This window comes from Carcharhinus amblyrhynchos, unplaced genomic scaffold, assembly GCF_965287045.1.
Source record: "Carcharhinus amblyrhynchos unplaced genomic scaffold, sCarAmb.v2.hapA scaffold_45, whole genome shotgun sequence".
NCBI lineage: Eukaryota > Metazoa > Chordata > Chondrichthyes > Carcharhiniformes > Carcharhinidae > Carcharhinus > Carcharhinus amblyrhynchos.
Window position 1 is genome coordinate 3804347 of NW_027649786.1, and position 27827 is coordinate 3832173.

Consider the following 27827-nt stretch of genomic DNA (forward strand, 5'->3'; position numbering starts at 1 on the left):
CCCACTCTCTCCCCATAGCCCTGTATCAATCCCCAAACTAATCCCACTGCCCCGCTCTCTCCCCATAGCCCTGTATCAATCCCCAAACTAATCCCACTGCCCCGCTCTCTCCCCATAGCCCTGTATCAATCCCCAAACTAATCCCACTGCCCCACTCTCTCCCCATAGCCCTGCATCAATCCCCAAACTAATCCCACTGCCCCGCTCTCTCCCCATAGCCCTGTATCAATCCCCAAACTAATCCCACTGCCTCGCTCTCTCCCCATAGCCCTGTATCAATCCCAAACTAATCCCACTGCCCCCGCTCTCTCCCCATAGCCCTGTATCAATCCCAAACTAATCCCACTGCCCCCGCTCTCTCCCCATAGCCCTGTATCAATCCCAAACTAATCCCACTGCAGCACACTCTCCCCATAGCCCTGTATCAATCCTAAACTAATCCCAGTGTCCCACTCTCTCCCCATAGCCCTGTATCAATTCCCAAACTAATCCCACTGTCCCGCTCTCTCCCCATAGCCCTGTATCAATCCCCAAACTAATCTCACTGCCCCCGCTCTCTCCCCATAGCCCTGTATCAATCCCAAACTAATCCCACTGCCCCCGCTCTCTCCCCATAGCCCTGTATCAATCCCAAACTAATCCCACTGCCCCCGCTCTCTCCCCATAGCCCTGTATCAATCCCAAACTAATCCCACTGCCCCCGCTCTCTCCCCATAGCCCTGCATCAATCCCCAAACTAATCCCACTGCCCCACTCTCTCCCCATAGCCCTGTATCAATCCCCAAACTAATCCCACTGCCCCGCTCTCTCCCCATAGCCCTGTATCAATCCCCAAACTAATCTCACTGCCCCACTCTCTCCCCATAGCCCTGTATCAATCCCCAAACTAATCTCACTGCCCCCGCTCTCTCCCCATAGCCCTGCATCAATCCCCAAACTAATCCCACTGCCCCGCTCTCTCCCCATAGCCCTGTATCAATCCCCAAACTAATCCCACTGTCCCACTCTCTCCCCATAGCCCTGTATCAATCCCCAAACTAATCCCACTGCCCCGCTCTCTCCCCATAGCCCTGTATCAATCCCCAAACTAATCCCACTGCCCCACTCTCTCCCCATAGCCCTGTATCAATCCCCAAACTAATCCCACTGCCCCACTCTCTCCTCACTGCGCAGTGTTACTGGGCAATCTACCCACTGTGCCATCGTGCCGTGCAAAGTTGTATGAGTAATGTTTCTATCAGATGCGAAAAAGCTATTCACACAACTTGATAATAAAATTTGCTCTCTTGAAGCATTTAAAGAATGTTTTAAGGATTGTATGAATATTTCAGCTAATCCATTAATCGATAGATGATGAAGGAGTGGATTTAAATGCTGGACATTGTGAACATGTATCACTAACAATCTGTTCTCGTTTATCAAGTTTTTCAATGGTTTGCTCAGTTGTAGCAGATCTCATGATAAAAACTGACAGCCACTTTGAGTGTGCATCAATTATGACTAAGAGCAGGTAACTCTTAAATCTATATGCAATCATTGCCATAGCATTTTAGGCCACTTCTAGCGTGTAAAGGAGACAAGAGTGATGTATTTCCTATTTCAATCTGAGCGTCCAGACCCTAACATCATAAATAACTACTTTCATTCATCCAGATTGTACCAGGGTATCATTCATGTAGTTGTTCAAAAACTCTTCCATGCAGACTAGGAAGATGGTCACTTGGATTGCCCACAGTAGAAACCCATCTTGACACCTATAGTTTCTAATAAGGATGTATATGATGCATTCAAGCTATCATTCCTTTCAATCCAAATCCATCACCTTTTCCATTATGGGATCATTTCTGGTATATCTCTAAACTTGAAATGCTGTCATATTCAGCAGATGTGGTGCTTCTAAAATAATGTCCATCTTTTTTTTTAGGTACTTTATATAGACCTTTACTACCAACAACATAATCCAAATGCTGGATTAACATCTGGAAAATGCCACACTTCTCATTCTTGATAAACAGGCCATATGCTCGAAAATATTTCAATGTTGCTTCTAAATTATTCAAGCGCTGGACCCTGTAATTAGAATATCATCCAGGTAACATTGTGCACCAGAGAGACCACTTAAATTCTGACCCATTGATCTTTGGAATAGGGCTGGTGAGGATATTATTCCAAAAGGCAATCTTTTATAATGAAAAAGACCTTTATGAATAATGATGGTAAGCAAAGGTTGAGATTCAGCAGCTATATTCATCTGTAAATACGCTTGTGAAAGATCCATCTTGCTGAATGTCTGCCCACCTGATAACCCAGCAAACAAATCTTCAATTAAAAAAAGTGGATATTGATCAATGCACAACCCTAGATTGTTTTAAAATCACCAAAAATTCAATTATTGGTTTCATGACAGGTACGATGGGAGTAGCCCAGTCACTCATTGTAACTGGCTCCAACACACCAGCAAGTCGCACTAATCCTCCTTCTACTTGGGACAAATTGCATGTGGCACCACTCTTGCTTTGAGATTTTTTGGTTGATTCTTAGGCTTTATCTTGAGATTCACTTGAACTCTCTTCATTGACTCCAGTGTCTCTTGTATTTATCCAGAAGGTGCTGTGGGTCAATTGTGGCATTGACCTGTCTATTGACAGCACTCCAAACAAAGAGTTCAAATCTTACAGCAGCTGGGGAAATTTAACTTCAATGTAATTAATAATAATTTTATGAATTAATAAAAAGCCAGCCTCAGTAAAAGAAGATGATCAAACTACCAGATTTTCATAGAAGCTCATTTAGTTCAACAATGATTAGCCAGTCAGGCAGAGATGTGAATCCAGGCCTACTGCAGTATTGGTGATTCCTCAAAGCCCTCTGAAATGGCTCATTAAGGATGCTTGAGAGCCAGTTGGCTCCAGACTTCAATCCAGCCTTGGTATAAACATGGACAAATAAACTGAATTCTAGAAGTGAGGCAAGAGTGACAGCCCTTGACATCAAGGCCACATTTGACCGAGCCCTAGCAGTATTAAAGTCAAAAGGAATTGACGGGGGGGCGGAGGGGGGGGTACTCTCCACTGGTTGGAGTTATACCTGGGACATAGAAAGATGGTTGTGGTTATGGAGGGTCAGTTCCAGGACATCTCTTCAGGAGTCTCTCAGTGTAGTGTCTTAGGCCCAACAATCTTCCGCTGCTTCATCAATGACTTTCCCTCCATCATAAGGTCAGAACTGGGGATGATTGGCACAATGTTCAGCACCATTCGCGACTCCTCAGATACTGAAGCAGTCTATGTCCAAATGCAGCAAGACCTGGACAATATCCAGACTTGGGCTGACAAGTGGCAAATAACATTCGCACTGCAGAAATTGCAAGCAACGACCATCTTGAACAAGATCATCACCCGCTTGACACTTAATGGCATAATCGTCACTGAACCCCCCATAATCAACATCCTGGAGGTTACCATTGATCAGAAACTGAATTGGGCCCAGCCGTGTAAATAGTGTGACTTGTAGAAGCAGGGTAGAGAATCCTACAGTGAGTAACTAAAAGACCATAAGACATAGGAGAAAAATTAGGCCACTCAGCCCATTGAATCTTCACCATTCAATTATGGCTGATATTTTTCTCATCTCCATTCCCCTTCTTTTTCCGCGTAATCCCGATCTCCTTATTAATCAAGAACCTATCTATCTCTGTCTTAAAGACACTCAATGACCTGGCCTCCACAGCCTTCTGCGGCAAAGAGTTCCACAGATTCACCACTCTCTGGCTGAGGAAACTCCTCCTCATCTCTCACAGAACCAGAGAATTCCTATAATGCAGAAGGAGGGCATTCAGCCCATTCAGACTCTCCGTAACAGCATCTTACCAAGGCCCAATCCCGTAACACCACACATTTACATTGGTCAATCCAGCTAACCTTCGCATCTTTGGACACTAAGGGACAATTTAGTATGGCCTCCTTCTGCATTATAGAAATGTTACGAGTTTCTCACTGCAGGTTCCCCGGTCTCTAATCAGTAACAGTGACTATCGATTGTCTTGAAAACACATCCGATTCACTAATGTCCTTCAGGGAAGGAAATCTGCCATCCTTATCCCGACTGGCCAACCTGCGACTCCAGATCCATGGTTATTGATTCTTAACTGCCCGTCTAAAATGGCCTAAGGAGTCACTCAGTTCGAGGGCAATTAAGGATGGGCAATAAATGCTGGCCTTGTCAATGATGCCCACATCCTGGACCAACTGAATTCAGTTAAACCCATTGAGTAAACACAGGAACAGTTCAGTCCCAACTCTGCTGGTGTCCTAAGCAGTCTTACGAGGAACTGAAGCCCAATAGGACACCTTAGTTACCAAGTCAACACAATCTGTTCTCGAGGTAATCCTTCCAACAATAATCCCACTTCCATGGTGGTCAACAATGCTTGGTTTCAATAGTTACTTTGCAAACATGTTCCTGGTTAGGCTGGTTTCAGTTACCCGTTGCATTTGAAGTCTGTCCCCTTTAGCACTGATGCTGGTTTGTTTTCTTTTATTAATTCCTGGGACATGGGCGTCGCTGGCTGGCCAGCATTTATTGCCCATCCTTAGTTTCCCTTGGAGGGCAGTTGAGAATCAACCACATTGCTGTAGCCCTGGAGTCACACGTAGGCTAGGCCAGCTAAGGACAGCAGATTCCCTTCCTAAAGGGCATTAGTGAACCAGATGGGTTTTTTTCCAGCAATCAACAATGGTTTCATGGTCATCAGTAGATTCTTAATTCCACTGAGTTCAAATTTCACCATCTGCTGTGGTGGGATTCGAACCTGGTGAGGCCATACCTGGAGTACTGTGTACAGTTTTGGTTTCCTTACTTGAGAAAGGATATACTGACACTGGAGGGGGTTCAGAGGAGATTCACTAGGTTGATTCCAGAGTTGAGAGGGTTGGCTTATGAGGAGAGACTGAGTAGGCTGGGGCTATACTCATTGGAATTCAGAAGAATGAGGGGAGATCTTATAGAAACATATAAGATTATGAAGGGATAGAAGCCGGGAAGTTGTTTCCACTGTGCAGGGCAGCGGTGGTGGGGGGGGAGGGGGGGGATGCTAGAACTAGGGGCATAGCCTCAAAATAAGGGGGGAGCAGATTTCGGACTGAGTTGAGGAGGAACTTCTTCACACAAAGGGTTGGGAATCTGTGGAATTCCCTGCCCAGTTGAGGCTCCCTCATTGAATGTTTTTAAGGCAAGGATAGATAGATTTTTGAACAGTAAAGGAATTAAGGGTTATGGTGAGCGGGTGGGTAAGTGGGGCTGAGCCCACGTAAAGATCAGCCATGATCTTATTGAATGGCGGAGCAGGCTCGAGGGGCCAGATGACCGACTCCTGCTCCTAGTTCTTATGTTCATGTTTGAAATGTACCATTCGACTTCATGGGGCCCAGAGTCAACGTCAACAGTTCCCTGGGAAACCCCACCATGTCACTGACTGGAAGGCATCATTCCGTGACTCTATGTTGGATGCTGCTTGTTTAGTCTGAGGGTCACTGCTCCCAGCTTTGGCACATCCCCAGGTCACGAGGACATTGTGGAGTTGAGTGAACAGTGTTGTGTCCATTGCCTCGGATGAAGCTGGGTGACTTCTCCCATGACTTTCCTGCAGTGGTTTGACACAACCAAGGCTCGTGATGGAGACAGCCAGGTCACGGGTCCTGACGACTGAAGACATGTGCTCCAGCCCTTGCCGTGTGACTAGTCAAACTCTTCCAGTACAGCGACAACACTGGCATCTACCTGACAATTGCCCAGGCATGTCCTGTACACAGAAAGTAAGACGAATTCAACCAGGCCAAATATAACCCCATCAGCCTACTCTCGATCATCAGTAATGTGATGGAAAGTTGTCGTTGACAAATATCAAGTAACACCTGCTCACTGATTCTCAGCCCACCTTCCACCAGTCAGGGACACAGCTCCAAATCCAAACTAATCCCTTCTTACCCCTAACTCTGCTTTTTATTCATTCATGGGACACGGGCATCACTTGGCTAGGTCAGCATTTATTGCCCATCACTAGTTGCCCTTGGAGGGCAGTTGAGAGTCAACCACATTGCTGTGTCTCTGGAGTCACACGTAGGCCAGACCGGGGTAAGGACGGCAGATTTCCTTCCCTAAAGGGAACCAGATGGGTTTTTCCCACAATGGGTCATCAGTAGATTCTTAATTCCAGATATTTTTTATTGAATTCAAATTCCACCATCTGCCGTGGTGGGATTCGAACCCGGGTCCCCCAGAACATTAGCTGAGTTTCTGGATTAATAGTCTAGCCATAAAAGCACTAGGGTATTGCCTCCCCGTCACCTCATATATCCATCTGAATTTTCCCTTTAGAAACAGAATAAGGTGATCTCTGTCCTAACCATTCCCCTCAGCAAACACATCCCATTCCAATGATCTCTTTCCCACTCTATGCTCTTTCCAGAGTGTTGTGTCTGTTCCCTGAGATTGGGTAACAATTAAAACATAGACAGTTTGTCTGGGGAATTGTGGACTCCACAGAGTCCACTCAGTAAAACCAGTGGAAAGCCATTAACCAACCAATAGCTCGAGTAAGTTGAACCCATGGAGAAATAGACAACAAAGCATCAGAACTTCATAAATTAGAGCAGAAGGGCCATTCAGCCCCTCCATCCTGCTGCATCATTCAATACAATCCCAGTTGATCCAACTGGGGAATTAGCCCCACTTTTCTGCCAATCAATCCCCCTTAATGTTCAACTCCCTTGATCAAAATCTGACCTCAGCCTTGAATATACCCAACGCCTCAGCTTTCCGTGCTCTTCAGGAAGAGAGTTCCACAGACTGACGGCCATCAGAGAGAATAGGTTCACCTCATTTCCCTCTCGAAGGGGAATCTCTCGAACTTTTAAACAGCGTTCCCTAGCTCTGGTCTTGCTCACGAAGGAGAAAAACACTTTCTCTCCACACCTCCCCCCTCCACTCAAAGATCTACAGAATCCCTATAAGGCAGGAGATGGCCATTTGGCCCATCGAGCCTGCACCGATAACAATCCCACACAACCCTATATCAATGTATTTACCCTGCTTAATCCCTCTGACACTAAGGGGCAATTTAGCATGGCTAATCCACCTAACCCGCACATCTCTGGAGATCAAGGGGCAATTTGGCAATGGCCAATCCACCCTAACCTGCACATTTTTGGACTGTGGGAGTACACCGGAGCACCCGGAGGAAACCCACGCAAACACAGGGAGAATGTGCAGCCTCCGTCTAGATAATCACCCGAGGCCGGACTCGAACCCTGGTCCCTGGTGCTGAGAGGCAGCCGTGCTAAACACCGTATCCACCTGCCATTAAAAGTTTCAGTAAGATCACCTCTCATTCTTCTGAAACCCCAATAAGTTCACAGCCTTTCCTCAGAAGACAAACAAGTCCTTGATCCCAGGAAACAGCTGATGGAACCTTTTCCAAATTGCTTCCAATTGGAGTATATCCCTCCTTAAAAAAGGAGAGCAAAGCTGTACCCAGTGCTCCAGGTGCCCGAGACACCCCACATTTATTTGACATATTCCATATTTGAAGAGCAGAAGGATCTTGGGGTCCGGGTCCACAGGACTCTTAAATCGGCCTCGCAGGTGGAGGATGTGGTCAAGAAGGCGTATGGTGTACTGGCCTTCATTAATCGAGGGATTGAGTTTAGGAGTCGGGAGGTAATGCTGCAACTTTATAAGACCCTTGTCAGGCCTCATTTGGAGTATTGTGCGCAGTTCTGGTCGCCTCACTATAGGAAAGACGTAGAAGCTATTGAAAGGGTACAGAGGAGATTTACAAGGATGTTGCCTGGATTGGGAGGCATGCCTTATGAAGTTAGGTTGAGGGAGCTGGGTCTCTTCTCCCTGGAGAGACGAAGGTTGAGAGGCGACCTGATAGAAGTTTATAAAATGTTGAGAGGAATAGATAGGGTGGACTCTCAGAGGCTATTTCCCCGGGTTGAAATGGTCGCTACGAGAGGACACAGGTTTAAGGTGCGGGGAGGGAGGTTCAGAAGTGATGTTAGGGGTAAGTTTTTCACTCAGAGGGTGGTGAGTGAATGGAATCGGCTGCCGTCAGTGGTGGTGGAGGCGAACTCGCTGGGGTCTTTTAAAAGACTTCTGGATGAGTATATGGGGTTTTATGGGATTGGGGGTTATAGATAGGTCTGTAGGTTGGTAGGTGTTGATGTGATCGGCGCAACTCGTGGGCCGAAGGGCCTGTTTGTGCTGTAGTGTTCTATGTTCTATCTCCTTTTGCAGCTGCCTTCCTCATTACTTTTTTTGTGTGATTTCTGCAGTTTCTCTCCACCTCAATAATATTCAGGGAATGGGGAATTCCGGCTTTTTTCAGGACTATGCTTCTCTCTCCCCTCTCCATGTCACACAGCACTTACACAAGGAACACAAGCCAAGGTAACCCAGCAAACACCTTGGTTACCAAGTCAACACAGACTCTCTCTGCCCTCTCAACGAGAGTAAGTCTCCACAACAATAACATCACAATGGATGAGGGGAGGAGGGGAAAAGGTTGAACAGAAATTACCTTGAGAAGGAAGGGGGAGTGATGCTGGCCCCTGCTCCACTTGTCGGGAGTGTTGGTGTTGACTGAGGTTTCAGCCCAGTTCCAAGGCTAGTTCTCGGACACAGGCCACCCTTCAGCCCAGCCATTCACAAAATAAAGACTGGCCAATCGCTGGCCAGCAGCTCACACAGGCAGGGCTTGCATTGGCTCCATTGGGAGCCAATCAGATAAAGGCTCCCCTCCCCCAGATCAGCCAATTGAAAAACAGCCAGGTCCCATTGTCTGTAAACATTGACCAGTGTGTAGCTAATGAGGAGGGTAATTGGGAAGGGATTGGTCAACTCTGCTCAACTCAGCCCCCCCCAATTATCTCTGAATGTGGTCACTCACCCCCACTCCACACCCAATGCCCCATTAGGCACAGTAAGAAGTCTCACAACGCCAGGTTAAAGTGCCAACAGATTTATTTGGTATCACGAGCTTTCAGAGCGCTGCTCCTTCCTCGGGTGAGTGGTAAAGGGGCAGCACTCTGAAAGCTTGTGATTCCAGATAAACCTGTTAGGAAGTTAACCTGGTTTTGTAAGACTTCTTACAGTGCCCACCCCGGTCCAATGCCAGCATCACCATCTCGTTAGTCTCAACGGCTCTGCATTGCAGTCACTATTACAAGTCAAGGTCAGTAGTTGGGTAATCAGGGAGGGTAGATTTAATGTTGGTCTCCATTGAACACAAGATGGAATGTGGGTTGCACAGTGGTTAGCGCTATTGCCTCAGTGCCAGGGACCTGGGTTTGATACCAGCCTTGGGTCACTGTCTGCATGGAGTTTGCATGTTTTTCCCGTGTCTGCGTGGGTTTCTCCTGGATGCTCCGGTTTCCTCCTACAGTCCAAAGATGCGCAGGTTAGCGTGGATTGGCCATGTTAAATTGCCCATTAGTGTCCAAAGATGCGCAGGTTGGCTATGGTTAATGCATAGGGCTACAGGGTTAGAGTAGGGGAAGGGCTTGGATAATAAACTATCAAGAGCATCGCTGCAGACTCATAGGACCATAGAACATTCCAGCTCAGAAACAGGCCTTCTGGCCCTCCTTGTCTGTGCTGAACCATTTTTTGCCTAGTCCCACTGACCTGCACTTGAACCATATCCCTCCACACCCCTCTCATTCATGAACCCGTCCAAGTTTTTCTTAAATGTTACAAGTGACCCCGCATTTATCTGGCAGCTCATTCCACACTCCCACCACTCTCTGTGTGAAGAATCCCCCCCCTAATATTCCCTTTAAACTTTTCTCCTTTCACCCTTAACCCACACCCTCTGGTTTTTTTTCTCCCCTAGCCTCAGTGGAAAAAGCCTGCTTGCATTCACTCTATCTATACCCATCAAAATCTTATACACCGCTATCAAATCTCCCCTCATTCTCCAGGGAATAAAGTCCTAACCTATTCAATCTCTCTCTGTAACTCAGCTTCTCAAGTCCCAGCAACAACATTGTGAACCTTCTCTGCACTCTTTCAACCTTATTTACATCCTTCCTGTAACTAGGTAACCAAAACTGTACACAATACTCTAAATTTGGCCCCACCAATGCCTTATACAACCTCACCATAACACTCCAACTTTTATACTCAATATTCCGATTTACTCAATGGGCTGAACTGCACTGTTGGGACTCTATGATGTGGGCTGATTCCAAATGCCCCTCAAGGAGGCCAGCTAGCCACTCAGGCAGAGGGCAGTTAGGTGTGGGCATAAATGTGGGCCCAGCCACCGATGCCCACAGCCAGGGGATGAATAAAAATTCTACAAGTAGAGAGGCCTCACTGAAGCTCTGATTTGTCTCCTTACCTCAGGAGGGATAGAGTTACATTGGAGGCAAACACTCACTGGGCTGAATCCTCATTGCAAAGTGGGGCAATCATGAGTGATGTGGGGCACATGAGTTATTCCCACCACTTCAGATTTGGCATAGGCTTCTCAATTGACCAAGAGTTTGAATGCACAGATTGTGGAGAGATTATCGAGCCAGTTGGTTTCAGTGAGAAGTGAGTTACTGACTTAGAAAAAGCTTTCCCACACAGCCAGTGGTTAGGATCTGGAATGCGCTGTCTGAGAGTGTGGTGGGGACAGATTCACACAGCGAGTGGTTAGGATCTGGAATGCACTGTCTGAGAGTGTGGTGGGGACAGATTCACACAGCGAGTGGTTAGGATCTGGAATGCACTGTCTGAGAGTGTGGTGGGGACAGATTCACACAGCGAGTGGTTAGGATCTGGAATGCACTGTCTGAGAGTGTGGTGGGGACAGATTCACACAGCGAGTGGTTAGCATCTGGAATGCACTGTCTGAGAGTGTGGTGGGGACAGATTCACACAGCGAGTGGTTAGGATCTGGAATGCACTGTCTGAGAGTGTGGTGGGGACAGATTCACACAGCGAGTGGTTAGCATCTGGAATGCACTGTCTGAGAGTGTGGTGGAGACAGATTCAATGGAGACTTTCAAAAGGGAACTAAACTGGTGTCTGACAAGAATCAATGTGCAACAGAGTTATGGAGAGGTGGGAGAAAGGCACTAAGTGAATTGCTCATTGGGAGAACAGATATGACGGGCCGACTGGCCTCCTGAGATTGTAAATTGTCAGTGAGGAAAGTGGTGAGGATAAATTCCTTTACACGAGGGGAATCGTAGAATGGTTGGCACATCACACTTGTACCAACCCTGTTAGTCCCAATGCCCTGGCTGCACCAGATTTACCCAACTCCCTTTTTAATGATTAAATCTGCTTCTACCATCTTTCAGAGACAGCATTACAGATCATAACTTACCGTGTAAAACTTACCCCTCCCATCCCAACTCTGCTTCTTTTTAAACTCAGGGAGGTACAAGAGGCCAGAAGTGTAAGAGTGTGGAGCTATAGGGTTGGGGAGGTTATGGAGATACAGAGGGAGAAGCCATGGTGGGATTTTTTAAAACTTCTGATGGAAAGGATTCTTCGAGACAGGATTTATTCCCACTTGGAAATAAGTGAACATATTAGTGAGAGGCAACTTGGTTTTGTGAAGAGGAGGTCGTGTCTCACGAACTTGATCGAGTTTTGAACATAAGAAATAGGAGCAGGAGTAGGCCATCTAGCCCCTCGAGCCTGCCCCGCCATTCAACAAGATCATGGCTGATCTGTCGTGGCTCAGTTCCACATTCCCGCCCTCTCCCCATAACCCTTAATCCCCTCGCTTATCAAAAACACATCAACCCACGTCTTAAAAATATTTAGCGAGGCAGCCTCCACCACCTCAATGGACAGAGAATTCCAGAGATTCACCACCCTTTGAGTGAAGAAGTTCCTCCTCAACTCTGTTCTAAACCGCCCCCCTTTTATCTTGAGGCTGTGCCCCCTAGTCCTACTGTCCTTTCTGAGCGGGAAGAGTCTCTCCACCTCTAACCTATCCATCCCATTCATCATCTTATACGTCTCAATGAGATCTCCCCTCATTCTTCTAAACTCTAACGAGTACAAGCCTAGTTTATTCAGCCTCTCCTCATAGCTCAACTCCGGATCAGCCTAGTAAACCTCCTCTGCACTCCCTCCAAGGCCAAAATATCCTTGCGGAAGTGACGAAGATGATTGATGAGGGTAAAGGGATCTGGGTGTACAGGTACACAGGTCATTGAAAGTGGCAATGCAGGTGGAGAAGGTAGTGAAGAAGGCATACGGCATGCTTGCCTTCATCGGCCAGGGCATTGAGTTTAAAATCTGGCACGTCACGTTGCAGCTTTATAGAACCTTAGTTAGGCTGCACTTGGAATATAGTGTTCAATTCTGGTCGCCACACTACCAGAAGGCTTTGGAGAGGATACAGAAAAGATTTACCAGGATGTTGCCCCTGGTATGGAGGGCATTAGCTGTGAGGAGAGGTTGGAGAAACTTGGTTTGTTCTCACTGGAACGACGGAGGTTGAGGGGAGACCTGATAGAAGTCTACAAGATTATGAAAGGCATGGACCAAGTGGAAGAGTCAATTACTAGGGGGTCACAGGTTTAAGGTGCGAAGGACAAGGTTTAAGGATGTACAAGGCAGATTTTTTACACAGAGGGTGGTGGGTGCCTGGAACTCATTGCTGGGGGAGGGAGTGGAAGCGGATACGGTAGTGATGTTTAAGGGGTGTCTTGACAAATCCTTGAATCGGATGGGAATAGAGGGATATGGTCCCCGGAAGGGTAGAGGATTTTAGTTCAGTCTGGCAGCATGGTCGGTGCAGGTTCGAGATCCGAACAGCCTGGTCCTGTGCTGTAATTTTGTTCTTTGTAGTGATGCTGGAGTGTGAGCCAGTGTCAGCCAGCAAGCATGGGCGGTAGAGGAATAGGACATGCAGCAAGTGGAGTGGCACAGTGGGTTAGCACTGCTGCCTCACAGCACCAGGGACACTGGTTCAATTCCTGGCTCAGCTCACTGTCTATGTGGAGTTTGCACGTTCTCCCCGTGTCTGAGAGAGTTTCCTCCGCATGCTCCGGTTTCCTCCCACAGTTTGAAAGATGTGTACATTAGGTGGATTAGCCATGCTAAGTTGCCCCTTAGTGGGGATTAGAAGGGTAAATAAGTGGGGTTGCAGAGAAAAGCTCTGGGTGGGATTGTGGGTCGGTGCAGGCTCGATGGGGCCTCCTTCAGCACCATGGGGATTCTATGATTCTCAGTTCAGACACAGCAGTGGGGGTTTGGGTGCTCTCCAGTTTACAGAGGGTCAGGGAGCAGACAGGAGTTCTCAAAACAGTCACACCCAGAGGAGGTTACAACGGCAGGAATGAGGATTACAGCAACAGATAAACCAAGAGCACAACAGTCCGGCAACGTGGGTGGAAATGGGTGGTCTAAGCAGTGGGTGGGGTCATCGCCAGGACGATGGGGTGGAAACGGGAGGGGGGGGGGGGGTGCATTGTCAGTGCGATTGGGTGGAGGTGAGGTGGGGCCATTGCGATGGGAAGGGGGGGGGAGATGGGGATCCTTGCCGCGGGAAGCGGGGGAGACGGGGATCCTTGCCACGGGAGGCGGGGGAGATGGGGATCCTCGCCACGGGAGGCGGGGGAGATGGGGATCCTTGCCGTGGGAAGCGGGGGAGATGGGGATCCTTGCCGTGGGAAGGGGGGGAGATGGGGATCCTTGCAGTGGGAAGGGGGGGGGGGGGTCATTGCCAGGACAACGGGTGGTCTGGGGAGCGGACTCTGTTTCCAGGAGCTGTGATTGGGTGGAAACAACGTGAGGTCACATGGCTTCACCGTTTTAGATAAAAGGCAGAAAATGGGAGCTTTTTGGGAATCTCTTTATTTCCCTGATTGCACAGAGTGATTTTCAAATGGAGATAAACACACAGCTACCCTGCTGCTTAATCTCCACCCTGGGCTTGCGCTCGCAGGAAACTGGCCTTCTTCTGAGCCACACGGTCCTTCCGCTGAGCCAGGGATAACTTCCGGCGATTCCACCTGCACAAAGGGAAAGAGGGGGTTCAGTCCCGGGAAACACTCGTCAGCAATCTCAGTTAGACAGCACAACACAGGGAACAGTTCCTCGGAGTGTATCCACTATCAGGAGGGAGACACAACATAACCCAACCATCAGACACTTGATAATGTGGAGGCTTCCCTTGTCCTTAGCACAGACTCAACGGGCTGAATGGCCTCCTCCTCCTGCACTGTAGAGATTCTACGATAGGGGCTGTTATCGGGAGAGACAAGTCAATGATAGAAGCAGTGTTCCTCCTCAGCCCCAGGGCCATGAGCACTGAACCGGGACCCAGCCACACAAACACTGGGGCTACCAGAACAGGTCACAGGCTGGGAATCCTGCGGAGAGTAACTCACCTCCCCACTCCCCCCCGCCGAACCCTGTCCACTGGGAATCCTGCGGAGAGTAACTCACCTCCCCACTCCCCCCCCCCCCCCCCGAACCCTGTCCACTGGGAATCCTGCGGAGAGTAACCCACCTCCCCACTCCCCCCCCCGAACCCTGTCCACTGGGAATCCTGCGGAGAGTAACTCACCTCCCCACTCCCCCCCCCCGAACCCTTGTCCACTGGGAATCCTGCGGAGAGTAACTCACCTCCTGACTCCCCCCGCCAAAGCCTGTCCACCATCTACAAGGACACAAGTCAGGAGTGTGATGGAATACTCCCCACTTGCCCTGGATGGGGGCAGCTCCCAATAACACACGAGAAACCTCGACACCGTCCAGGACAAAGCAGCCCCGCTGGATCGCGACTCCATCCACAAACACTCCCTCCCTCCCCCACCCACACACAGTGACAGCCGTGTCTACCATCTACAAGATGCCCCGCAGTGACTCACCAAGGCTCCTTACGCAGCACCTTCCAAACCCACCACCTCTACCATCCAGAAGGACAAGGGCAGCAGATACCTGGGGGACACCCCCCACCTGGAGGCTCCCCTCCGAGTCACTCACCATCCCGACCGGGAAATATATCAGCCTTTCTTTCACTTTCACTGGGGTAAGAATCCTGGAACTCCCTCCCTAACAGCACTGTGGGAGTACCTACACCTCAGGGTCTGCAGCAGGTTCAAGGCTCACCCACCACCTTCTCAAGGGGCAGTTAGAGAGGGTAATGAACACTGGGCCTGGCCAGTGGCGCACACATCCTGTAAAAACCTGAAGTCTCTACACAGCCTACACACAAACAAGGTCCTTAGCACTTCCCTGACCTCCATATCACCATTCAGCACTGAAACTGCCCCCAAGCCACAACAGGATCAGGAGGGAAGGTCGCTGGGAAGCTTGGGTTCAGCCCCCAGGCACCAGGAGATCCCCGAATGCCTCACTCACCGTTTGGCTTTAACCGCTTCCTGCCTCACTTTCTTCTCGTGACTGGGATTGGCTCGGATCTCTCGGTGAGCCGTTTTGTAAATTTCTTCCATCTGAAGGAGAGCAAACAGCCATCAGTTCCGTACACACCCAAAGACATATCGACATTCCCCCCACCCCCCCCGACTGCCCTCCGACCGCATACCCAGGGGCTGTAGGAGCAGCACAGAGAGACAGCAGCCTTCACAGAGCATCCCTCACCCCCAGGGTGGGTCGCTGAGGTGTAGTTGGCTGTGAAGCAAAGGAAGGAGCATGGGCCTCTGCCCCAAACTCAGCTCTGCCCCACCAATACCAGACTCCACAGACAGAGAGAAGACTCACCATGTCAGGGGTGACGCCATTCTTGATGTAGTTGGAGAACTGCTTCTTGTAAGCATCCTCATCCTCCTCCATCAGGTGCCTCATGTAGTCAGCGACATTCAATCCAAAGATGTGTCGACGGTGCACCTCGGCATTGAACTCCTTACTCTCGGAGTCATAGCCGGGGAATCTCTTGGTGCTAGGGAAAGAGCGAGTGTCAGAGAGAGAGAGCTGGAGCGAGATCTTCAACCTTTACTACCACATCTACAAACACTCACTCCCCCCACCACCCACGCACAGTGACAGCCGTGTGTACCATCTACAAGACGCACTGCAGCAACTCACCAAGGCATCTTCCAAACCCACCACCACTACCATCTAGAAGGACAAGGGCAGTAAATGCCTGGGGAACACCCCCCACCTGGAGGTTCCCCTCCGAGTCACTCACCATCCCGACTTGGAAATCTATCGGCCGTTCCTTCACTGGGTCAAAATCCTGGAGCTCCCTCCCTAACAGCACTGGAGGTGTACCTACACCTCAGGGACTGCGGTGGATTCAAGGTGGCGGCTCACCCACCACCTTCTCAAGGGGCGATTAGGGATGGGTAATGAATGAATGCTGCTTCATCATTTGGGGGAGGAAATTGGTAACATTATCCAGCATCGTAACCAGAAATTACAAGATAAAACTGTTCACTACAATGCATCATACCAACCCAAAGTCATCGAGGTTTATAGCACGGAAACAGGCCCTTCAGCCCAACCTGTCCATGCCACCCTTTTTTCTAAAACCCCTAAACTAATCCCAATTGCCTGCATTTGGCCCATATCCCTCTATACCCATCTTACCCATGTAACTGTCTAAATGCTTTCCAAAACACAGAATTGTACCCGCCTCTACTACTACCTCCGGCAGCTTGTTCCAGATGTTCACCACCCTCTGTGTGAAAAAATTGCCCCTCTGGACCCTTTTGTATCTCTCCCCGCTAGTTTTAGACTCCCCTACCTTTGGGGAAAAGATATTGACTATCTAGCTGATCTGTGCCCCTCATTATTTTATAGACCTCTATAAGATCACCCCTCAGCCTCCTACACTCCAGAGAAAAAAGTCCCAGTCTATCCAGCCTCTCCTTATAACTCAATCCATCAAGTCCTGGCAGCATCCTAGTAAATCTTTTCTGCACTCTTTCCAGTTTAATAATATCCTTTCTATAATAGGGTGACCAGAACTGTACACAGTATTCCAAGTGTGGCCTTACCAATGTCTTGTCCAACTTCAACAAGACGTCCCAACTCCTGTATTCAATGTTCTGACCAATGAAACCAAGCATGCCGAACGCCTTCTTCATCACTCTGTCCACCTGTAACTCCACTTTCAAGGAGCTATGAACCTGTACCCCGAGATCTCTTTGTTCTGTAACTCTCCCCAACGCCCTACCATTAACTGAGTAAGTCCTGCCCTGGTTCAATCTACCAAAATGCATCACCTCACATTTGTCTAAATTAAACTCCATCTGCCATTCATCAGTCCACTGGCCCAATTGATCAAGATCCCGTTGCAATTGGAGATAATTTTCTTCACTGTCCACCATACCATCAATCTTGGTGTCACATGCAAATGTCGCATGGAGTTTAGAAGGCTGACGGGGGATCTTATAGAGACATTTAAGATAATGAAGGGGATGGATAGGGTAGAAGTAGAGAGATTCTTCCCACTTAGAAAGGACAGCAGGACTAGAGGACAGCGCCTCAAGATAAGGGGCGGGGGGGGGGGTTGGCAGTTTAGAACAGAGTTGAGGAGGAACTTCTTCACTCAAAGGGTGGTGAATCTCTGGAATTCTCTGCCCGTTAAAATGGTGGAGGCTACCTCGCTGAATGTATTTAAGTCACGGGTAGATAGGTTTCTGATAGGCAAGGGGATTAAGGGTTATGGGGAGAAAGCGGGAAAGTGGAACTGATCCACTCCAGATCAGCCATGATCTTATTGAATGGCGGGGCAGGCTCGAAGGGCTAGATGGCCAACTCCTGCTCCTATTTCTTATGTTCTTAAACTTACTAACCATGCCTCCTATATTCTCATCCAAATCAATGTGTCCACCCAAACTGCCATGACCATAGACAACATCACAGGAGGCAACGATCTAGAAATGGTATCAAGACCTGGCCATTTGAGGGCGGTTGAAAGTCGACCATATTGCTATGGCTCTGGGGTCACATGTAGGTCAGACTGGGTAAGGACAGATTTCCTTCCCTACAGGACATTAGTGAATCAGATGGGTTTTTGTGACAATCGACAACGGTTTCACGGTCATCAGTAGATTCTTAATTCCAATTTTTAAAAAAAATTGAATTCAAATTTCACCATCTGCTGTGGCGCGATTCGAACCCGGGTCCCCAGAATATTAGCTGAGTTTCTTCACCAAAAAGGGTGGCAAGGCTGTGGAATTCATTCCCACAGGAAGTAGTTGATGCCAAAACATTGAGCACATTGAAGAGGTGACTGGATATAGCACTTGAGGAGGGGGTGAGGTGAATAAGATCGAAGATTACGGGGAGGAAGCAGGATTAGGCGAGTGAGTTGGATGCTCGCGATGAATGGTGGGAGCAGGCTCGAAGGGCTGAATGGCCTCCTCCTGCTCCTGTATTTCTATGGATTAATAGTTCAGCGATAATATCACTTGGCCATCACCTCACCCCCACCAAACATGACCGTACTCGGAGAGGAGAAGTTACACAAGGAATGGGATCGATTGGATAGCTCCACTGAAGAGCTAGCAGACACGAGGGGCTGCATGGCCTCGGTCTGCCGAGGTGATGATCTCTTGTCCTCTTACCTGTGTGGGATGGAGAGGCCTCCGTCAGCCGCCCCCTTCATGGCTCCGAAGACCTTGTTGCCAGTGCTGGTCCGGGCCAGTCCAGCGTCCAGGTAACAGGTGAACACAGAGGGTTTCCCAGTAATGCTCTCCACATTGAACTCGTCACCAGTTACCTCCACTTCTCCTTCGTAGATCTTATCCAATCCAAACTTCTGCAGCAGCTACAGGGAAGGATAAGACATCTCGTAAAGGCTGCAGCATTTCAGCATAACCATCCCCCCCACTGCTCCAAACGCTAACCATTCCCATCAAACCGCCTCTCAGCCTCCTCTCTTCCCACCCCACACGCACCCCCCCCGTCCCCAAGGAGGACAGACCCACCCTCCCCAAACCGGCCATCCCCCCCCCCCGCCCCCCGACCCTGCACTTACCCGGCGAGTGAGGAGGAGGCCAGTGCAGTACGCCGCTGCGTAATTTGTCAGCCCGACTTTCACGCCATATCGGGGGAGCTCATGAGAGTACGCAGCGCACACAATCATGTCTCCCTCGATTCTAGCGAACGCTACCTGTAACCGAGAGAAAAAGGAGAGTGGTCACACGTCACATCGGAAAGAGAACCAAGACGCACAGATCCCACCCCCCCCCCCCCAACACACAATGACAATAAAGCACTGAGAACAGACACTAATGCAGACACTATAACAGACATTAATATGGCCTAATTCTGCTCATATATCTTACGAAGCTGTCCCTTAGTGTCAGGGGAACTAGCAGGGTAAATATGTGGGGATAGGGCCTGGCTGGGATTGCAGGTTCGATGGGCCGAATGGATTCTATGAATCTACACATTCCAGGATGGTCAATCCACCTAACCGGCACATCGTTCCGACTGTGTGAGGAAACCCACGCAGACACAGGGAGAAGGTGCAGTCTCCACACAGACAGGAGTCTGGAATTGAACCCGGGTCCCTGGCGCTGTGAGACAGCAGCGCTAACCCACTGTGTCACCGGGAATGGAACCCGGGTCCCTGGCGCTGTGAGACAGCAGCGCTAACCCACTGTGTCACCGGGAATGGAACCCGGGTCCCTGGAACTGTGAGGCAGCAGTGCTAACCCACTGTGTCACCGGGAATGGAACCCGGGTCCCTGGCGCTGTGAGGCAGCAGCGCTAACCCACTGTGTCACCGGGAATGGAACCCGGGTCCCTGGCGCTGTGAGGCAGCTGCGCTAACCCACTGTGTCACCGGGAATGGAACCCGGGTCCCTGGCGCTGTGAGACAGCAGTGCTAACCCACTGTGTCACTGGGAATGGAACCCGGGTCCCTGGCGCTGTGAGACAGCAGTGCTAACCCACTGTGTCACCGGGAATGGAACCCGGGTCCCTGGCGCTGTGAGACAGCAGTGCTAACCACTGTGTCACCGGGAATGGAACCCGGGTCCCTGGCGCTGTGAGGCAGCTGCGCTAACCCACTGTGTCACCGGGAATGGAACCCGGGTCCCTGGCGCTGTGAGACAGCAGTGCTAACCCACTGTGCCACCGGGAATGGAACCCGGGTCCCTGGCGCTGTGAGGCAGCAGTGCTAACCCAGTGTGTCACCGGGAATGGAACCCGGGTCCTGGAGCTGTGAGGCAGCAGTGCTAACCCACTACCACTTTTTCGAACGTCCCAAATCACTTTACTGCCAATTTGCAATGAATCCTGCCCCTCCCACATTGCCCCCTCACAGTGCAATGCCCCCCTCCGCTCCCTGCCATGCGGCACCCCACTCCACTGACAATGCGGTGACAGACACTCCTGTCTGTGACACTAGTTTGACAAAACCTCCTGGAGAGCGCCACCCACCACGCCCCCCCCCCCCAACCCACTCCCCACTCCCCTGCCCACTGCCCCCCCACCACCCACCCCCCTCCCACCAGCGCCCCCCCCCCTCCCCACCCACCCACCCCCCAAAGCACAAACACAGCTTCTGCCTCTCCCCTCTTACCTGGCAAACTATATCCCGGTTGGTGATGCGCACAATCAGCCGGTATTTGGGGGTGTTGTACTTGTTCTTGTCTTGAACCACAAGGCGCTTGCGTGCAAAGTAGTCAGTCCTACCCTCTGAGGAACAACAGGCACAGCTGGGTCAACGGCAAAAAATAACCCTCCCAACATCTACAGGCAGCAGAGAGCGTAGACCCAGCTCCCCACACCCAACAAATCCTCCCTCACTGCATTTCACCAACTCACTAAATAATCTGATCGTTATGTTAATGGTCAATTATATTAGAGATACACGGGGGGGGGGGGGGGGGGGGGACGGGGGGAGGAGGAGGAGGTCAGGGGGGGGGGGGGGGGGGGGAGTCTGAGCGCTTACGGCAGCGATGAGATATTGAAGCAGAAATAAAGAGCGGAATGGAGTAGAAAGGGACTGGGCAATAAAAGCTGTGGAGGGAGCGCTCACACCAAAGACTCGGAATGGTTCCCGGGAAGAGGAATTTCAATTATGGAGGATAGACGGGGAAATGGTGACGGTTTCCCCGGGAGAAGGCTGAGGGGAGGGGGATCTGATCCCAGGCCTCGAACATTACGAGGGGTCTGGACAGAATCGATCGGAGAAACCGTCGGAAGAACCAGTAACCAGACATAGAACACAACAGCGCAGAACAGGCCCTTCGGCCCACGATGTTGCGCCGACCAGTTACAAAAACAATGACCCACTAGCCTATACCAATCCCTTTTCGTCCATAAACCTATTCACAGATCTCTTAAATGCCCCCAAACTAGGCGCATTTACAACTGCAGCAGGCAGGGCATTCCAATCCCTCACCACCCGCTGGGTAAAGAACCTACCCCTGACATCCGTCCTGTAGCTACCCCCCCTTAATTTAAAGCCATGCCCCCTCGTGCTAGCTTTCTCCATCTGAGGAAAAAGGCTATCACTATCCACCCTATCTAAACCTCTAATCATCTTATATGTTTCAATAAGATCCCCTCTTAGCCGCCTTCTTTCCAACAAAAACAACCCTAAATCCCTCAGTCTCTCCTCATAGGACCTCCCCACCATACCAGGCAACATCCTGGTAAACCTCCTCTGCACCCTCTCCAAGCCTCCACATCCTTCTTGTAACGTGGGGACCAGAACTGCACACAGTACTCCAAGTGCGGCCGCACCAGAGTTGTGTACAATTGCAACATGACGCTGCGACTCCTAAATTCAATCCCCCTACCAATAAACGCCAAGACACCGTACGCCTTCTTAACAACCTTATCTACTTGATTCCCAACTTTCAGGGATCTATGTACACATACACCTAGATCCCTCTGCTCATCCACACTATTCAAAGTCCTCCCGTTAGCCCTATACTCGACACATCTGTTGCTCCTACCAAAGTGAATCACCTCACACTTCTCCGCATTAAACTCCATCCGCCACCTCGCGGCCCAGCTCTGCAACCTGTCTAAGTCTCCCTGCAAACTATGACACCCTTCCTCACAATCTACCATGGCAGAGAATGAAAGTGATTGGTGGAAGCAGGAGAGAAACCTACAAGAGACAACCCTCTTTCAGCGAGCGAGAGGGAGGGCCGAGCGAGGGGGGGGGGGGAGGGCCGAGCGAGGGGGGGGGGGGAGGGCCGAGCGAGGGGGGGGGGGGGAGGGCCGAGCGAGGGGGGGGGGGGAGGGCCGAGCGAGGGGGGGGGGGAGGGCCGAGCGAGGGGGGGGGGGGGAGGGCCGAGCGAGGGGGGGGGGGAGGGCCGAGCGAGGGGGGGGGAGGGCCGAGCGAGGGGGGGGGGGGAGGGCCGAGCGAGGGGGGGGGGGAGGGCCGAGCGAGGGGGGGGGGGAGGGCCGAGCGAGGGGGGGGGGGGAGGGCCGAGCGAGGGGGGGGGGGGGAGGGCCGAGCGAGGGGGGGGGGGGAGGGCCGAGCGAGGGGGGGGGGGGGAGGGCCGAGCGAGGGGGGGGGGGGGAGGGCCGAGCGAGGGGGGGGGGGGAGGGCCGAGCGAGGGGGGGGGGGGAGGGCCGAGCGAGGGGGGGGGGGGAGGGCCGAGCGAGGGGGTGGGGGGGAGGGCCGAGCGAGGGGGGGGGGGAGGGCCGAGCGAGGGGGGGGGGGGAGGGCCGAGCGAGGGGGGGGGGGGGGAGGGCCGAGCGAGGGGGGGGGGGGGGGAGGGCCGAGCGAGGGGGGGGGGAGGCCGAGCGAGGGGGGGGGGAGGAGGGGGGAGGCCGAGCGAGGGGGGGGAGGGGAGGGGAGGGCCGAGCGAGGGGGGGGGGAGGGGAGGGGAGGGCCGAGCGAGGGGGGGGGGAGGGGAGGGGAGGGCCGAGCGAGGGGGGGGGAGGGGAGGGGAGGGCCGAGCGAGGGGGGGGGGGAGGGGAGGGGAGGGCCGAGCGAGGGGGGGGGGAGGGGAGGGGAGGGCCGAGCGAGGGGGGGGGGAGGGGAGGGGAGGGCCGAGCGAGGGGGGGGGGAGGGGAGGGGAGGGCCGAGCGAGGGGGGGGGGGAGGGGAGGGGAGGGCCGAGCGAGGGGGGGGGAGGGGAGGGGAGGGCGAGCGAGGGGGGGGGAGGGCCGAGCGAGGGGGGGGAGGGCCGAGCGAGGGGGGGGGGAGGGCCGAGCGAGGGGGGGGGGGAGGGCCGAGCGAGGGGGGGGGGGAGGCCGAGCGAGGGGGGGAGGGCCGAGCGAGGGGGGGGGAGGGCCGAGCGAGGGGGGGGGAGGGCCGAGCGAGGGGGGGGGAGGGAGGGCCGAGCGAGGGGGGGGGGAGGGGAGGGGCCGAGCCGAGCGAGGGGAGGGGAGGGGAGGGGTGAGCGAGTGAGGGAGTGAGTGAGTGAGTCTGAACGCCTGCGCGAGCTCATGGAGTCAGATTTAAATCCGGACACTATGGAGGTGAGTGGAATCTGAAGAGAATGAGAATGTTTACGGTGGACGCGCCGGTAACTGGAAACCCAGAGACAGGACTTCACATCTCAGCTGGAACAGCTTTCAGCGACCGGCACCCCCCCGACAGTTCAGCAACCCCCACCCCCGACTGCTCTGCCCTTCTCCCTGCCCTGCTCCCCCCCTCCCAGCAGTACTGAGTCTAGGGCCCTGCTTATTAAGTTGAGAAAGCCACAGAAGACTCACCTCTCCGCCTCCTGAACTTGACTTGATATCTCTTGAAGTAAGACTTGTTCTTGACAACTTTTACAAACCCCTGGATTGGAGAGAGAGCAGCAATTAGAATCTTGGAGGAGAGAGACAGAGCGGGTGCAAGAGGCCATTCAATCCATTTGCATCTTTGAAAAAGCACCCAGTGACCCCACAGTTCCACAGCCCTGTAAATCTGTCAGATCAGATCTTCACAGCTCACCCAACCCAAACAAAATTTACTCATTCTGATCTGTTGTATTGGGATACAATGAAAAGTATTGTTTCTTGCACGCTAGACAGACAAAACCATACTGTTCATAGAGAAAGAAAGGAGAGGGTGCAGAATGAATTGTTACAGACATATTGAGGGTGTAGAGAAAGATCAGCTTAATGCGAGGCAGGTCCATTCAAAAGTCTGACAGCAGCAGGGAAGAAGCTGTTCTTGAGTCGGTCGGTACGGGACCTCAGACTTTTGTATCTTTCTCTCTTCCACCTTCTACCGTCAGGAAAATGTCCGGGGTGTTTGGGGTACTTAATACGCTGGCTGTTTTCCCCGAGGCAGCGGGAAGTGTAGACAGAGTCAATGGATGGGAGGCTGGTTGTGTGATGGATTGGGGGCTACATTCACCACCCTTTTGTAGTTCCTTGCGGTCTTGGGCAGAGCAGGAGCCCAGACCGAGCTGTGATACAACCAGAAAGAATGCTTTCTATGGGGCATCTGTAAAAGTGGGTGAGAGTCGTAGCTGACATGCCAAATTTCCATGGCCTGAGAAATTGATGGGCTTTCTTAACTATAGTACAGCACAGGAAACAGACCCTTCAGCCCTCCAAGTGGGGGGAGAATGACCAGGACAGGTTGTTGGTGATCTGGACACCTAGAAAATTGAAGCTCTTGACTACTTTCACTTCTCCCCGTTGACACAGACAGGGGTATACCCTCCATTACACTTCCTGAAGTCGAGGACTATCCCCTTACCCAAAGATCGGAGGCTGAATGCCCGTGACTGCTGAAGTGTTTCCCGACCAAAAGGGAACACTCCTGCCTGGTGATTGTTGAGCAGTGCCCGTTCATCCATTGTTCAATGTCTGTTTGTCAAAGCACAATCTCGCCAACGTACCACGCTGCAGCTTACGAGGTAGGCAACATTGGAAGAACCACAGCAGTACCTACCGCGTACCTGGATACATGCCAACGTCCTGAGCCTCTGATCTTCGGGTAAACGTTCTCTAAGGCGGCCTTCATGACACACGACAGCGCAGAGTCGCTGAGCAGAAACTGAGAGCCAAGTTCCGCAAGGATGCGGACGGCCTCAACAGGGATCTTGAGTTCATGTCGCACTATCTGTAACCCCCCCACGACTTGGCTGGACTTGCAACGTCTCACTAACTGCCCTGCCTGGAGACAATATACATAGAACATAACAGCGCAGAACAGGCCCTTCGGCCCACGATGTTGCGCCGACCAGTTTTTAAAAAAAACACTAACCCGCTAATCTAAACCAATCCCATTTCGTCCATAAACCTATCCACAGATCTCTTAAACGCCCCCAAACTAGGCGCATTTACAACTGCAGCTGGCAGGGCATTCCAGTCCCTCACCACCCTCTGGGTAAAGAACCTACCCCTGACATCAGTCCTATAACTACCCCCCTTAATTTAAAGCCGTGCCCCCTCGTGCTAGCTTTCTCCATCCTAGGAAAAAGGCTATCACTATCCACCCTGTCTAAACCTCTAATCATCTTATATGTTTCAATAAGATCCCCTCTTAGCCGCCTTCTTTCCAGCGAAAACAACCCCAAATCTCTCAGTCTCTCCTCATAGGATCTCCCCTCCATACCAGGCAACATCCTGGTAAACCTCCTCTGCACCCTCTCCAAAGCCTCTACATCTTTCCTGTAATGTGGGGACCAGAACTGCACACAATACTCCAAGTGCGGCCGCACCAGAGTTGTGTACAGTTGCATCATGACGCTGCGACTCCTAAATTCAATCCCCCTACCAATAAACGCCAAGACACCGTATGCCTTCTTAACAACCTTATCTACTTGATTCCCAACTTTCAGGGATCTATGTACACATACACCTAGATCCCTCTGCTCCTCCACACTATTCAAAGTCCTCCCGTTAGCCCTATACTCAACACATCTCTTTAACCTGTGCTTAACCCTCTCTCCACTCGCACTCTGTACCTGTAAAGACTCACATTCCGTTACCTTGCAATTGAGTCTCTATTTCTATATGCCCTGTTTGTGAAACCTTCCTCTACTCACCTGATGAAGGAGCAGCGCTCCAAAAGTTCGTGATTTCAAATAAACTAGTTGGACTGGTGTAAAATTGTTTTTACAAATTTAGCATGGCCAATCCACCCTAACCTGCACATCTTTGGACACTAAGGGACAATTTAGCACGGCCAATCCATTCTAAGACTTGGTATCCCCATTGCAACTTACAGCATATAACAGGAGTGAGGGGCCGAATGGTCTCCCCAATGTCCCAAATCATTCAGAGAGGGAGTAAATTTCACAATGCAAAGTGTGTGTGCGTCTTTGTAAGATGATACAATGTGCAAGCCCAGTTTTGAGTGTAGGGACCCCTCAGATCCAGCTAATGGTACATTCCCCTCCCCCCCCAAATGCTGGGATAGCGAATGGCAGCTTCCACTCTCTCCCCCCCGACTCCCAAACAAGCGCTCAGCATCCGTCAAATATCCCGCCATCCCACCCGTTCCTTAACCATCCGCCATCCATCCGACCAGGGAGAGCCCGCCCGACCCTCCTGGAGACTCCTCCCGCAGTTCAGGCTCACCATTTGGGCCGATTTTGCGGCTCCGGTACCGGGATCCTCAGGTAGCGATTTCAGCTGCGGGCCTTGAGCGGCGGAAAAGGGCTGGGCCCCTCCGCGCAGGCGCCTAAACCGGCCGAGGGGCCGGCAATTGCGCACGCGTGTCCGTGCTGTACTGATGCCGAGCCCGGCAGCTGCGCGTGCGTGCTTGTTTGCTTGCTGTCCCTATGCTGGGCCGCATGCGTGCCTGCCGGATCGATGCCGGCCCGGCGGACGCACACGCGCAGACCTCCCCACCTGGTTACATTCCAGTTTGCACTGAGTTGAGATGATCAGCACATATTTCAATGTGATTGCAATCTGTCCCTCCATCTCTGGACCAGAAATACCCCCTCCTTGTGTGCTGACAACTCCTCTTGACAAATTAATTAGTTGTTTTTAATTTATATATAGATGATCTGGAGGAGGGAACCGAGTGTAGGGTGTCGAAATTTGCTGAGGACACCAAGATTGGAGGAAAGGCAAATTGTGCGGAGGGTGTGGAGAGTCTACAGAAGGATCTAGATAGGCTGGGCGAATGGGCCAGGAAATGGCAAATGGAATTTAATGTTGGCAAGTGCGAGGTGGTCCACTTTGGTAGGAAGAATGGTAGGAAGGATTATCACTTACGTGGCGAAAAACTGCAGCAGGCGACGGTGCAGAGGGACCTCGGGGTCCTTGTGCATGAGTCGCAAAAACCCAGCCTGCAGGTGCAGCAGGTGGTCAGGAAGGCGAATGGGATGCTGGCCTTCATAGCGAGGGGATTGAATATAAAAGTAGGGAGGTCTTGCTGCGGCTGTATAGGGCATTGGGGAGGCTGCAGCTGGAGTACTGTGTGCAGTTTTGGGCGCCGTACTTACGCAAGGATATTTTGGCCTTGGAGGGAGTGCAGAGGAGGTTTACTAGACTGATGCCGGAGTTGAGGGGGTTGAGCTATGAGGAGAGGCTGAATAAACTAGGCTTGTACTCGTTAGAGTTTAGAAGAATGAGGGGAGATCTCATTGAGACGTATAAGATGATGAATGGGATGGATAGGATAGAGGTGGAGAGACTCTTCCCACTCAGAAAGGATAGTAGGACTAGGGGGCACAGCCTCAAGATAAAGGGGGGCGGTTTAGAACGGAGTTGAGGAGGAACTTCTTCACTCAAAGGGTGGTGAATCTCTGGAATTCTCTGCCCGTTGAAGTGGTGGAGGCTGCCTCGCTAAATATTTTTAAGACGCGGGTTGATGGGTTTTTGATAAGAGAGGGGATTAAGGGTTATGGGGAGAGGGCGGGAATGTGGAACTGAGCCACGACAGATCAGCCATGATCTTATTGAATGGCGGGGCAGGCTCGAAGGACTAGATGGCCTACTCCTGCTCCTATTTCTTAT

At 51.5% G+C, this 27827-nt stretch overlaps 2 protein-coding genes across 2 annotated transcripts in view; both read right to left on the minus strand.

The window, feature by feature from the left end:
- Positions 1 to 8694, minus strand: part of LOC145337295 (uncharacterized) — a 31844-nt gene extending 23150 nt beyond the window's left edge. The window contains exon 1 of the mRNA XM_080182087.1: positions 8582 to 8694. The gene's annotated coding sequence lies outside the window, so the exon portion shown is untranslated. The remainder of the gene's footprint in view (positions 1 to 8581) is intronic.
- Positions 8695 to 13854: 5160 nt separating this feature from the next.
- On the minus strand, positions 13855 to 26578 carry LOC145337275 (large ribosomal subunit protein uL18-like). Its single transcript, XM_080182065.1, has 8 exons — positions 26439 to 26578; positions 23628 to 23697; positions 20525 to 20640; positions 18971 to 19105; positions 18558 to 18760; positions 15745 to 15922; positions 15385 to 15476; positions 13855 to 14030 (listed from the first exon to the last, which is right to left on the minus strand). Exons 1-8 carry the CDS (start codon positions 26439 to 26441, stop codon positions 13934 to 13936), a joined length of 894 nt encoding a protein of 297 aa, XP_080038191.1. The 5' UTR covers positions 26442 to 26578; the 3' UTR covers positions 13855 to 13933.
- Positions 26579 to 27827: the final 1249 nt, after the last annotated feature.

Bases quoted from the DNA above. Each gene is read 5' to 3' on its own strand.
- LOC145337275 (XM_080182065.1), bottom strand. The intron at 18,761-18,970 runs GTAAGTGCAGGG...CCTTCCCTGTAG, and splicing joins GCCTCCTCCTCACTCGCCGG to CTGCTGCAGAAGTTTGGATT. The intron at 15,477-15,744 runs GTGAGTCTTCTC...GCTCTCCTTCAG, and splicing joins ATGGCGTCACCCCTGACATG to ATGGAAGAAATTTACAAAAC.